Source organism: Anolis carolinensis, chromosome 6 (genome assembly GCF_035594765.1).
Source record: "Anolis carolinensis isolate JA03-04 chromosome 6, rAnoCar3.1.pri, whole genome shotgun sequence".
NCBI lineage: Eukaryota > Metazoa > Chordata > Lepidosauria > Squamata > Dactyloidae > Anolis > Anolis carolinensis.
Window position 1 is genome coordinate 99293104 of NC_085846.1, and position 14679 is coordinate 99307782.

Genomic DNA, 14679 nt, shown 5'->3' on the forward strand with positions numbered 1-14679 from the left:
GGTCCTAAATGGTGCAAGGAGCTTCCATGCATAGAACAAATTGTCCACTTCCTACAGCAAGTGGAAGTCAGCAGAACCAACAAGATTAATATAATCAACCCTCCACATTCTCTGGAGCTAGGGGTTCAGGATGCCACAAAAGTGAAAAATCATGAATTTTGAAATGCTTACTTTTGACCTGAGAGAATACTTACCTAGAAATCTCTAGATCCGCCATTGTGATCCTGTGGCCAATTTCAGCTGAAAATTGGCCATACAGATGTGTTGAGGGACCTCAACTAGGTTCCTAGAGAGATCGTATTAATCAAATTCACAAATAATAAAATCCGCAAAAGTTAAACCTGCAAATGTCAAGGGCCAACTATAAAAGATGTGTGGCCAGCAATTATGGTATTGTCTCCCCCCCCCCCCCCCATGTGACTGCATGAATTGCGGTGACGCAGTGGGTTAAACCCTTGTGCCGGCTGAACTGCTGAACTGAAGGTTGTGTTGTTGACCTGAAGGTTGTTGGTTCGAATCCGCAAGATGGGGTGAGCTCCCATCTGGCAGCTCTAGCTTGTGGGGACATGAGCGAAGCCTCCCAGCTAACACATCCGGGCGTCCTCTGGGCAACTTCCTTTTAGACAGCCAATTCTCTCACACCAGAAGTGACTTGCAGTATGTTCTCAAGTTTCCTGAAACTTTCCCCCAAATCACTTTACTATCTTTTCTTCAGCACTAAGAAGAGGCACATTGAATTAAGTTTTATAGTAGCGAGACAGTTATTTAAAGTTGCCTTCCTACTTGTCAGATTTCTGAAGTGACAATAAATAGCTGATGGTACAAAACATGATTTTAAAATGCTTTTTGCTCATAAAACTTCATAGATACATAGGTTCTTGAGCAGTGAAAATATTTTTTAATATAATATGTATATGTCTCTGTGTGTGCATCTTTGGATAAAATGCATACGCTGTACCAAGCCCATGAAAGCATGACCAGCAAGTGGGCTTCTTGGGTATTTTTAAGGAGGTCATTTAGGACTTAGAAGTGGATTCAAATACTGTAGAAAACACCTGTAAAAATACAGGCTTATAACTGTGCATCTGTTTCGAGTGCATACTGCAATGTTTTCCATTTTGAGCTTGTGTGTGTTAAAGCATTGCCAAAGTTATTAACATAGCAGGGGCGCATATATATATATGTATATATATGGCGGTGAGCTGTTGGTTTTCATGAAACGGTTTCTCTCTACTTGTGCCGGGCTCTCTGGTGACTCTGTGGAGGTATGTCACACTGCAGGTGGCATGTTAAAATTGCACCTCTGCCAAGAAATTTCATTTCCTGATCGGCAGCCAGCTCATTCGGAGGAGCTGTGATCTTATTAGCTTTCACAAGCTAAGCAGAGTTAAACTTGGGCAGCCGTTGGGGAGATGGCTGGGCTGTCGTTCACGTTCAAGCAGCAGCTCTGTCAGGTAAGTATTTTCAAAGAGTTCGCGAAGAAAGACGGACGGATGGCGAACTTGTGCGGAAGCTCTCGTGCCCGTTTGCCTTGGCTTTTGTTAACTCATAGAAAGCAAGCTGAGAGCTGAGCGAGGAAGGGAGGTGACTGCAAAGCTCAGCAAGGAAGACGGTAGCAGGACAGGGAGAGGCAAGATGGATGTGGGTGCGTGGGCATTGCTATTTATTCCCTGTCCTTGGACTGTACTTGTGATGGAACAAACTTGCAATGTTTTCATGTCTGCATTTTGTCAGAGCGTAGGAAGATACTTTTTTGGACTGTGCCTCCCAGAATCCTCTAGCCAGCATGGTTGGGGTTTTCTGCGAGACATAGTCCAAAAAAAGACTTTTCCATGCTCTGACAACAGTGTATGCACAAAAGGAGATTTATTCCAAGGAGAGTATTTAATAACCCGGCCAGGTTCTTTTTTCTGCCATCAAATATAGTTAACAGGCTTCCAGTTTGTTTTAAAAGGAAAAAAAAATGTTAGCTAATACCATGTGTCAAACGAACCTGGTGCATTTTTGTAAGGTGGGGTCATATGCTGTGGACAGAGCCAATTCTATTGTCAGGAACAGTTTTTTAGCCTGGAAGGTTTCCTCTGAAACATCCCATTTGGCTTCTTGTTCCCTTTTTGAGCTACAGGCCAGTTGTTGTGATCACGGTTGGGCTTTTGTTTGTTTAATTTCCAGTGCATCAAAATGTAAGGAAGTTTAAGGGGAAAACGTTTCTTGGCCTTTGAGAATACCAACTTTAATTGCTTTAACAGATGCAAAACTGTTACACAGAAGTATTGGCAGACTCTGTTGAAGTATAAAGAATTGGTCTTGGGGGGGGGGGGGGGAACAGAGCTTGGGATAATTTTGGACTACCACTCCCAGAATTCTCTACAACTCTCAGAAAGATGGTGACTTCAGAGACCGTTCCCCATACTCTGGGAAGGACATCTTCTTTCCAGAGCCAATGATTGTAGACACAGAGATTTAAGTCTTTAGGCATATGTGCCTCTTTCCTGCTTATCTTTTTCTTCTCCTCTGTGGTGCAGCGGCATAAACCACTGAGCTGCTGAACATGCTGATTGAAATAATGGCTGTTTGAATCTGGGCAGCAAGGTGAGCTCCCGCCGTTAGCCCCAGCTTCTGGCAACCTAGCAGTTCGAAAACATGCACAATGTGAGTAGATCAATAGGTACTGCTCCAGCAGAAAGGTAACGGCACTCTATGCAGTCATGCCGGCCACATGACAATGCTGGCTCTTCGGCTTAGAAATGGAGATGAGCACCAACCCCCAGAGTCGGACATGACTAGACTTAATGTCAGGGGGAAACCTTTACCTTTTCTTAGTTTAGTTCCTTTTACTGAGAGTGCTGCTCAACTTTCTGTACTCTATTTTTCAAATAGCTTGGCCTAATCACTTCAGTGTAAGTAGGCAGTCCTTTCTGTACGAAGTTTTATTAGCCATGCTATTTAAACAAGCAAAGAGATATATAAAATATTTGTTCTTTCTACTTCCTTATTGCCTACTTTGTTTCTTTCTTCTTTCAGGGGGAGTGGAAATAATACAAAAATGATAAGCCATTGTGTCTGAAGTTCAAGTTTAGCTTGCTTTTGGGCCAGGCCAAGCCTTATCTTACTGGTTTGCATATCTGAACCTCTCTACTCCTAGTTATTTGACTACCAGGTGTTTTTCAAAAACAATAACATTGAGGCATGGTTAATAGATATATTTTGCTACTGGTAAACCTTTGGTGGTGAAAGAGTGAATATTAATAGTAACAACAATCATATAAATTAATCTGGTTTCCCTCATCAGAATTGTGAGAACTTTTTGCACATTCATTCTTTATAAGAGGAAAGGTTATCACCTGTAACTTTATCATTTTCCCCATGACTAAGCTTCCATGTCAAGGTTGGCCTTCCAGTGGGCAGAGTTTCCAATATTTTATGACAGTAATTCTGCCATGGGTGGAGGAAAGGAAAAAGGTAATGTACAGTAGACTTGCATATTATATTAGGCTTCATTCTGGGTGTCTTCACATAATACAATTTTGGCATAAAATTCTGGAATCCTTTTTTTGGGAGAATGGTTTTGCTAGTTGGGTTTTTTCGCCCATCTACTATGCCACTGAATGCTGACTACTGTATCGTCAAGATGCCCCCTCTTCATCTGCTGATCCACAGAGGGGAGAGAAGGTGATGTGAAGACTCACATATTGGGGTGCAGGCTGCCTGTGTAAAGTTTTCAAATGCAGCCCTTCCCTGGATGCCAAATTCGGTGGGAAGCTTAGCTGTACGGAGTCAAACACCTCTCTCTATCAAAAAAAGGTGTTCATTTTCTTCCTCTTCTAAGAGAAGTGCAGCCAGGCTTCAGTTGCTTCACTTAGCTAATGAAGGCGACAAATTCCTTCCTCTGCAGAGAGAAGCACAGCCATTCTTCCATTGCTTTCCTCCACTAAGAACGAAATTAATCTCCTTCCTCTGCTAAGAGAAGTGCAGCCAGGCTTCCACCACTTCTTTCTGCTGAGAAAGGAGATGGTCTCCCTCCTGTGCCTAGAGAGACATCCAGCTCCACAAAGCTGGGCTTCCCAGCAGATTTGGCACCTGGTTTTGGGAGCTCAATATGAATTAGCCTGGTTTATTGCTGCTCTCATTTTTTGCCACAGAGAGTTATATGTCTTTGCATATAACTAAACCTTCATACTATTAATTTATGTAATATGCAAGCCTGCTGTATTTTTTTCAAAATACCGAAGCAATTCCCATGTTGAAATCTATAATTGTTGAAATCTATAATTGCAAGTTATTAGCAATCAGTCATGTACTTCTAGTCACTGTACGTTTTCATAACCAAAATCCTGAGATGAGCTTCCAGACAATCAGCATTTCTAAGAAGATAATTTGAAGCAAACTTGGTGTCCACCAGATGTAGACAAACTCTCCAACAATTCTTTTTCCTAACTGATGGGACTTACACCATTTTGAGTAAGGCTGCTTTAAAATTGTGAAAATAATAGAGGAGGCTTTAAATTGCACCCCTGCCACTGGATGCTTATGTGACTTCAGGCAAGTTTCAATTCTTATTGCAATCTGTCATGTCAAAAAATCATGCCTTGTTGGGTTAACCTGAGGAGAAATGTGACTTGAAAACATATCACAGGTTGAGTATCCCTGATCTGAAGTGCTTGGAACCAGTAGTGGTTTGATTCTGGATGTTTTTGGACTTTGGAACATTTTCACATATAAAATGAGCTATCTATTTCATTTATGTTTCATATACTCATGGCCTGAAGGTAATTTTATATACAATGTTTTAAATATTTTGTGCATGAAAGTTTGTATACATTGAAGGAAAGGTTTCCCTATTTCAGCCACCCATGAGGACCATTTTAGGTTATGGAGTATTTTGGATTTTAGGATGAGGGGTACTGAATGAGTTAAGTGTGTTGCAATAAATAGTAGGAAGAAAGTTGCATGTGCTTCGGTCAGAAGTGTTTATATGAGTGGTTGTGTAGCATACATGACTTGTGCTGCAAACCAGATAATGAGAAGCAAAGCCATATCATCTGATTGCTACACTGGCTGCCAAATGTAAACTCGTTATACGAAATCCACACAAATCACCGTATGAGTCGAGGAGGGTGAATTGGGCTCTTGCTCCATCTTTTCTCCAGAGGTCAAGAAAACTGATGAGTATGATGAGAAGCAAAGCAATTGATTTAATGTGTAACAAGTACAAGGAGGCCATAGATAAACTATTCTAAGATGCTTATTAAAGAGCTATATAAGAATGCCCAGAATATGGAAATCTTGGTATCATTCTGCTTATTTAATGTTAGGTTTGAATCTTTCCAAATTTTGGAGAACTTTTTACAGTTTCTATAAAATGTTGTATACATGTCCAGGTACATTTTTCCTAAAAGTAACTTACTACTGTACACAATTTTCATTCATGCATGCTTTTCTTGTACATATGTACAATCCCCTATTGACATGAGGGACAGAGTTAACTGACTGCAGGTGTAGGTGCATGAATTCCCCTGATTTTTGCATCACCCCTCCCAAGGATCAACCATTTATCAGAAGTCAACATGAAAGTTCCTCCTTTCCATTCTATTCACAGATTTCAATTGAACTGGAAGTTATATCTTGCTTTAAGATAGATCAAGGAAAGTAACTTATACAACATCTTGGGACAGAAGGTTAGTGTAGGGGACCTAGGACTACTCTATAGGATTATCCCGATCTCCGAACATTAGGACTCCAGGAGGACTTGTAAATATGAGCACCGAGGAGTGGATGGTTCATTTGATTCCCACCTTCATAAGCATGAGTTGTTACATGGAGATCTGACCCGTTAGAGGTCATACCTTTGGCACAGCTGTTTAGATTTGCCTCCAGATTTGTGAGGTGAAAATCCTTTACTGGAAAATGTCTGATAAACAGAGTTCTTTTTGGGTAATGCAAGCTTGTCTCTCTTACTGGTCTTGTTCATGAGGGAAAAAATGGATGAGTTCATTAGAGAGAGAAATGAGAGAATCTTGGCATTACACCATATCCCAAGGGGGTTCTGAATTTAATTGAAGAGATATAAAACCTCTCCTGATAAACTTCACTGCAGATCTTATTAAATTCCCATGGAAATTCCTTCAATATGTCTGAAAAAGAACCTCAACTTTCAGTTTGAATTCTGTTTTCAGGAAAACGTATTGGTAGCTCATTTAGAATCATGACATTTTCCATTTACACAACCCAGTTTTTTCGAACTGCATTGTGTCATCCCTTTCTTACAATTTTCTAAAATTGTGACATTGCAAAGTTCTTTTCATGCACCAAATGTCCCTGCATCTCACTCAGCTTGCCATAAGATCTCTGTGAAACAACCAGAAATAGAAGTTGGGCTACAGCTCTGGGAACTCCCTCAGCCAACATGAATGATATAGGAAAATATTTTTTTCTGAGCTCTGGCCAAAAGGTTTTGCAAAGGAATGCTATATGTATCCATCTATGTGTGCATAAAAACTCTGTATGATCTGTGCTGGGATCTAAATGATATAGAGTGTTTACAGATGTGCATGCCCCTCTCAAACTTTCTGGTTAACTTGTAGAGATCGAACGGTGTAGCAACATCAAGGCCAGGGCCAGCAAATCAGGTGATATGACTCCCTCTTCATGTTTACTTTATGTGTAGAACCAGTGGTAGCCTTCCACATGACTGGACTATTGTGAGGAACAATTGTTCAAGCTTGTTCTAACTGCTGCTACCACTGTCCCTGTCATTTTCTTAACATTGGAAAGTGAAATGTATGCAATCGAGGGCATGCTCTACTTGTGTAGAACATGCCTCACATGCACAACTCTACTTCCTTTATGCTTTTTCTAAACAGTAGATGTAGCATGTATCCTGTCCGATGCTCACTTCCTTGAAAGAACTATGGGCAATGCCACCAATACATGCATGACAGAGAAGCTCTTGATAGGGTTTAAAGCTTATTAAAGAGGAAGGGAATGTCTCCAAGCTGGAAAAAGGTGACCAAGTGAGCTGAATAATGGAGCCAGCAATGGCTTATGGAGGCAGTGGTAACAAAGTTCAGGACCCCCCCCCCCCAAAAAAAAGAAAGAAAGAAAGAAAGAAAGAAAGAAAGAAAGAAAGAAAGAAAGAAAGAAAAGAAAGAAAATCAGAGCCTTGCCTGATTGCCTTGGGGGGATGGTTGCCAGGAATCTTCTAAAAAGAAGCTTTACTACAGGAGGTTTTTATAAATAAAGATATGCATGGCGGCCCCAAGCCATTTTGAACTTTTAAATGTCATCAACAGCACCTTGAATACAGGTTTGTTGACAACCTGTACAGCACTTTTAAAAGAGGTATAAAGTGGTCTCTATAGAGTGTACCTGTTAATAGTCGAGTCTCTTCATTCCGCACTGGCGTAGCTTACACGTGTCATTCTCATCTATGATCCCACCTTGAAATACAGAAGATTCACAGGCAGGAAAAGGAAGGAGAGAAGGATAAGTTATGAAATATCAAGTATACTTAGAAAAGGAATCTGGGAAGGAAATAAGATAATAGAAATGTTAGATGGTACCTGTATATTAGTCTGTACCAGCTCCTAACTCAGGGAATTCTGTTCAGCATCTGGTCTGTTTGGGAACTGGACAGAAATCCATTTCTTTTTACCTTTCTTTGATTCAGCAAGCCTGGTCATCTCAGTTCTCCTGTAGTAGTGGGGAAGGAGATTCCCTTTCAAAGGCTAATAATCACCAAGAACAACCATAGCAATAAATATATAAGACAGCCCTTCTGCATTAGATTTTCTGCACCCAAGCGTTCCCATTCCTACAGTGGCCAACCAAATGCCTCCACAAACTCCAGAAACAGAACACGAGGGCAATAGCCTGGTTAGATTGTGTTGAGAATGCCATGGGATTTACTGACCATATGAAACTCTGTGTGAACAGAGCCCAAATCTTTTTGGAAGCCTCCCAGATGCTTCCTGGAAGCAGGGTATGGTGGTAATAAATAAAACAAGATGAAGAAAGTTATAGTGTTTGGGATGTGAGCCTTTTTTTTAAGGGAAGAAAGCCAGGCCAATGCCTGGGATCAAGCCTCTGTTTCCTTTCCTCCCCTTCTTTAATTATCCAGAACGGTCTGTGATCCCATCAAGTCAGTTCCATCAGGATTGCAACATTGGAACCATATCTGGCACAGAACGCAGATATTTAAGTAATTAGTGCTGGGAAATCTGGTATGGCTGCAACTATTTAGAATGTATTTAAAAGGTCCCATATGGTGCTTTGCGGATCCACCTACTTCTAATAAAAGCCATGTTTACCTTGGGAGCAGACGCAGATGCATGTCTGCTGGCTCTAGACTGTCCAAAGGACACAAACCTCATCTTTCCCACTGCATTGCTGTCTGCTTTATCCCAGTGCTTTGTCATTGAGAGGTTATGACAACATCAGCTATATTGTATTTATAAACATCACGTGTTTCCTTGCAATGGCTCGTGGTGTCTGCCAAGCAGAACACATGGAAGAAGCATTTCTCGTTAGCTTAGCATTGGTTTTGGTTATTCTGATTTCCGGGACAGAGGAGGGGAAAATGCTTTCTATGCTCAGATTTAACATTTGTGCAGTGAAAGCAAAAGCCCTCTAAATAGCCGTGAAATCTTTTGAGCGAAAAGGCTGGTGTTCCAGCTCCTCCTCCTCCAGACCTCTTTGGGAAAAAAAAATTGGCTAAAACTTCTCCCAGCAAAACAGAAGCATGTCGGGTCGGTTTTCCGAAGACTTGAAGGGCACAATTAGATGCAAGTGCTTTTGTGTTGCGTTACCTACAAGACTCGACTAGAAAAAAGTGAGCTTATTGGAAGAATGTAAGGTAAGAAGCCTCAGCTCTGGAGAGATGCAAAATTCCTATGGGGCTAAGGAATTTAGTACAGTTTTTTTTGTAAAGGCATTGTAAATGAAGAAATGAAGTTGGTGCAATTTTGGGAAAGCAAAGCTATAATTTTATGCATAGCCTGGAGAAAGACTGAAATGTTCTCCCTCAACTTCATCAAAAACCAGAATATATCATCTGTTGTCATCCCCTCTCCTCAGAGTTTGAAGACATCCAGATACTTCATTAAGTGATTTTGTTAAAAAAAAAATCAAGTTCCCCATGTGTGATGGGGATATTTTGTGAGCTGAACTGAATAATAAATTATGAGTGGGTTGTTCATTATCTGCTTCTGCAGTGGAAAGGAATGCAGACCTTAATGAAGTGGCTGCTTTGAATTGAACTGCCATGAACTGTAGTGAGTCTTAACGTGGGTGACGTGTCGGAGTGTCCTTTTTTCAGCCTTTTAGATTGTAATCCACAAAATCATTGGTGGAATCTACAGGATTAGTTCACAAATGAACTGTTATCAACTTGTGAAAAGGTATGAATGGGAAGTACAAATGTTACATGTTAATATGAGGAGGGGAGGGTCAGAAATCTATCTACCTTAATCTATTGGCCAGTTTGCTGATGATAGGAATTGCAATCAAATGCAATAGACAAAACTCTGGTGCTGCATTGTACTTGCAACTGTGCTTTTTTCCAGGGTCATGCAAGAAGTAGCAAGCAGAACAGTCCAAATCTGCTAGCTCTGAGCAGTCTCTTTCTCCCAGTTTTTTTTTCCTATGGTCACTGCCACTATATATGTAGCATAGTGCCCCAATAGCACTCGTCCATTCTGCCCCTCAAAATGGGACATCAAACTCCTTCAAGTGATTGGTGATTCATCTCCATGGCTGTTCCAAGGGAGAAGGTCATGGCTGCTCATAACAGCCCAAGTCTATCTTGGGTCCTTTCGACTGTGACTCTGGAGACCAGGGTTCAAATCCCTGTTTGGCCATGGAAACACACTGATCACCTTTGGCAAGTTACACTCTTTCGACCTCAGAGGACTGCACTAGTACCCCCTCCCATACAAATCTTAGAAAGAAATTGAGCCATGGTACTTAAAGTGGTTTTAAACTGAATTCATCCTGCAGTGTAGATATACTCTCAGTTCATATCACATAAGAAAAATATGTTCCCAGATTGCACAATAAAAGCTACTGTCATGGATCCCTTGTGTAACACAGGCCTATTCTATTCCCAGAGTCCCTGTGGAAAACATATTGTGACTGATGGGAGGCTTTTCAGGGCTTCAAAAATCATCATGGTCCCTAGGAATCTCCAACTTCCATTCCTGTTTGAGATCCTGAATGTAATGGTCTTGCCTAGGATTTCCTTTAAGCAACCATATATATTAAGTGGGGGTGTGCACCTTCAAGCCATGTGTGACTCCATGAATTTCATAAATTTTCTTAGGCAAGGAATATTTGGAGGTGTTTTTGCGAGTTCCTTTAAAATATAGCCTACAGTGCATTATATTCATTGGCAGTCTCCCATCCAAGTACTAACCAGGGATGCCCCTCCTTAGCTTCCAAGATCTCATGTATTTAGGTTATTGTTTGAAATATTTCGATAATTAATATTTCTTCCTTCCCCTCATTCTTCTACTGCGCATCACAACTGCTTCCACATCCCATGTGGAATTATTTACTCCGACATAAATCAAATAATAATACTCTTGAGTCTGAACATGTATGGTTTCGCCCTGTAAACTCACTTTAACTGTTCCTAACTTTTCCAGTTGGTTGGATATTTTGAGTCAGATTGCACAACTTTTTTTTCTGTCTTATTTTTAATGCAACATCTGGTTACAGGTGTGAGCATGCAGAAATTCCAAACAATTGTGGGGGGTTTTTTTCTCCCATTGGAGAAAAAACAACCCTAACCTGTTTCATATTCCAATAATGGAAAACATCTTTTTTAAAATCAGGGTGCTTGATAATGCCATTTGATACTGGAAAGGTTACATTTCTCATTGTTCTTGTTTTAATCATCTGAAACTATTTTATAGTTTTATTTGGTTTTGGCAGAGCATGAAGGGCAGCAAAAGATGGAAGAACAACAAACCCCAAAGATGCTGAATTAGTAGATCGGAGAGCCAGACAGGCATGAATTTATTTTGATTTGTGAGCTCAGTTACTAATGCGATTTCTTTTGCTGAAAAAGAAATCAGAAATTTGATATGCTACCTCTGTTGTGCCGAAGAAAAATTGTTGATCTTTTACATAACTGTGTGTTTTGGAAACTATTCCTCTGAGATCTGGGGGTGGTTAGGACTGGAAGTGGTGGGTAGTGTTTCATAAAACCATAGTGCTCGGAGGTAGCCGGGGTCATGGGTTGCTGCCTAACATTTCCAGTCAGCCAGTAAAGAGCAGGCAGAACACTTGGATCCTTTGGGGAGACAAATGAGCCCTATTGTAAATGCACCAATTCAGTCCAATGGGTGGGAGTCCATCATTTGTGTTACTATAAAGCTGGAATATTATAATGCTATATTCCACAGTTAACTGCTATAGCAACTTCATATGGGATCCTACTTTGCTGATGCATAGAATTTTTTCTAGCTGAAAAGTTCTCTCCCAATAGTGCAAATCCCAGGATTTCATAGGATGTTGCCATGACAATTAAAGTGGAATCATAGCACTATAACTTGGGTAGCATTAAGGGCTCTAGGAGCCCCCAGTGGCACAATGGGTTAAACCCTTGTGCTGGCAAGACTGCTGACTTGAAGGTTGGGTTGCTGACCTGAAGGTTGCCAGTTCGAATACAACCCGGGAAGAGTGTGGATGAGCTCCTTCTGTCAGCTCCACCTCCATGCGGGGTCATGAGAGAAGCCGACCACAAGGATGGTAAAACACATCCAGGCGTCCCTGGGCAGTGTCCTTGCAGATGGCCAAGTCGCTCCTGACATGAAAAAAAAAATTAAGAGCACTCTATTCTGCCATGTGTCCAATGCTCAGAGGCTTTTGGCTGATATAGAAAGGATATATCAGTCAAACAGGAGTCTTAGTAGAACACCAGCGGAACATGAGACAACAGTTTGATGCGGCATCTAAAAAAGCCAATGCTAATCTAAGCTGCATCAATAGTAGTATAATGTCGAGGGGAGGGACGTAGTCCCACTCTATTATGCTTTAGAGCCCACATTGAATAGTGTTGTAACCAGTTCTGGTCAAAACAATTCAAGGAGAATATGAAGACTGGCAACCAAAGTGATCAAAGATTTGGATCCTATGAGGATTGGCTTAGGGAGCTGGGTGTGTTCAGCTTGGAGAGGAAAAGACTCAGAGGGGACAGGATATCCATGGTAATAAATTTGAAAGTATGTCACACTGAGAAGGGGCAAGCTTGTTCTCTGGTGCTCTGAAGAGTAGGACATGAAGCATTTGATTCAAATTACAGGAAAAAAAGATTCCACCCAAACATTAAGAGAAACTTCTTAATAGCAAGAGTTGTTCAGTGGTGTAATATGCTGCCATCTCCGAATGTGGTAGAGTCTTCTTTTCTGGAGGTTTTTAAGCAATGGCTGAATGGTTATCTGTTTGGCTTTGTGGTGTCTTCCAACTGTGATTCTATCCAATCATTGAGATTACACACATTTTCTAATAAATGTGGGGTTTTTTTTAGTTGAAACTGTAAGACCAAATACTTTTTGATAGTATAATAGGATTATATTTAGCTGTGTTGGGGAACTGCTTGTGAATAAAAATATCAGCAAGTTAAATGTGAAAAGATGATTGCTATATAATAATGCTGTTATTTTAGGCACTTAAGGGAGATTTTAGAAAGGATATTATAATTGGGTTGGTGTGCGATTTCTGGGCTGTATAGCCATGTTCCAGAAGCATCCCCTCCTGACGTTTCGCCCACATCTATTGCAGGCCTTTTCAGAGGTTGTGAGGTCTGTTGGAAACTAGGCAAGTGAGATTTATATATCTGTGAAATGTCCAGGGTGGGAGAACTCTTTGTCTCTTTGAGGCAAGTGTGAATGTTGCAATTGGTCACCTTGATTAGCATTAAATAGCCTTACAGCTTCAAAGCCTGGCTGCTACCTGCCTGGAAGGAATCTTTTGTTGTGTTTGTGTGTGTGTGTGTGGGGGGGGAATGTTAAGTATGCCAAATTCAAGGCATGTCATTTAATGACCCCAGTGTTTAGTCAGTCTATGTACAGCAGAACTTTCAAGCAATCAGCAAAAAAATCAAAGGAAATATAATTAAAATTAAAATTAAAATAAAACCAATTTTAGTGAAAATGTTACATTCCATTAAGCTTGTCTTTAGTTGCTTTTAAATACTGTATTTTAGTAATGATATCAGGTCCATACAGAGTTTATGGAACTTGCAGACCGAAATATCAGCGGTTTGAATCCAGGGAGCGGAGTGAGCTCCCACTATTAGCCCCAGCTTCTGCCAAACTAGCAGTTTGAAAACATGCAAATGTGAGTAGATCAATAGGTACCGCCTTGTTGGGAAGGTAAAAGGACGCCCCATGGAGACATTGCATGCTTTCGAACGGTTAGGTTGGCAGAAGCTAGGGCTAACAGTCGGGAGCTTACCCCTACTCGTTGGCTTTGAACTGCAGACCATCCAGTCAGCAGATTTCCTGCAGCTAGAGGTTTAGCTTGCTGCGCTCTGAACATTTCTTGCCTAAGAAAACCCAAATAAATTAATGGGGCCATCATAAGTCTTCACTTAAAGATAACAGACATATCATTATAGTATTACTTATTTTTGTAATTTATATCCATATTAAAATGGTCTATAAATAATCTGAAGTATTTTAGCTGCAGTATTATACATTTTTCAATGAAAAATAACATGCTGTGAGATAAAAATGATTTGAACCGCAGTATGGAACAAATATATATATCGACTGATGAATGTAAAGGAATTTTGAAGTCTAACTAGGTTGAGTTTATTGTTATATCTTGTTATATATCTTAAGAATGGTAAAGCTCCTGGGAAGAGTGGCTTCCCTGCAGAGCTTTTCTCAAATGTTCCAGGATGAAATGCTAACACGTCATAATGCTATCATTAATCAAATCTGTTTTAAAACAGACATTTCTGTATTAATAAATGGATTAGCAGTTACGTGTTCCAAAAATCTAATCAAGCTTTAACCAAAAAGGTTGTTATATTGTTTCCCACCTCCTTATCGTTATTCACATAACATACCAATTTATGTATATGTGTATGGGTGTACTTAGTTTGAGTCAGGCTGGTTTAATTTATTTCTCTAATTCCTCGATAATATCTTTCATTATAAAATAAAATTAATATAAAATATAAAATATGTTCTATAATACATTATTTAATGTATACTATATATTACATTTAATACTATATAATGGTGCTCCGTGCAGTCATGCCGGCCACATGACCTTGGAGGTGTTTACGGACAACGCCGGCTATTCGGCTTAGAAATGGTGATGAGCACCATCCCCCAGAGTTGGACACAACTAGATTTAATGCCAGGGGAAAACCTTTACCTTTACCTTATATATTACATATATAGCAGTGGCACAGTGGGTTAAACTGCTGAGCTGTTGTTCGAATCTGGGGAATGGGATGAGCTCCCACTATTAGCCACAGCTTCTGCCAACCTAGCAGTTCGAAAACATGCCAATGTGAGTAGATCAATAGGTACCGCTCCAACGGAAAGGTAATGGTGTTCCATGCAGTCATGCTGGCCACATCACCTGGAGATATCTACGGAAGTTGCCGACTCTTCGGCTTAGAAATGGAGATGAGCACCAACCCCCAGAGTCGGACACAAC

General features: G+C 40.5%; 1 protein-coding gene across 19 annotated transcripts in view; it reads left to right on the forward strand.

Moving 5' to 3' along the window:
- Window positions 1-14679, forward strand: part of kiaa1217 (KIAA1217 ortholog) — a 387178-nt gene that overhangs the window by 304718 nt on the left and 67781 nt on the right. The window contains exon 1 of one of the 19 annotated variants that reach the window (XM_008112421.3): window positions 1329-1454. The exons of 17 other annotated variants lie outside the window; for them this stretch is intronic. In XM_008112421.3, the coding sequence (XP_008110628.2) occupies window positions 1413-1454 (42 nt within the window). In that variant the 5' untranslated portion in view covers window positions 1329-1412. Of the gene's footprint in view, window positions 1-1328; window positions 1455-4471; window positions 8855-14679 lie in introns of those variants that run through there. One more of the 19 variants, XM_016994289.2, reaches the window with a different exon arrangement.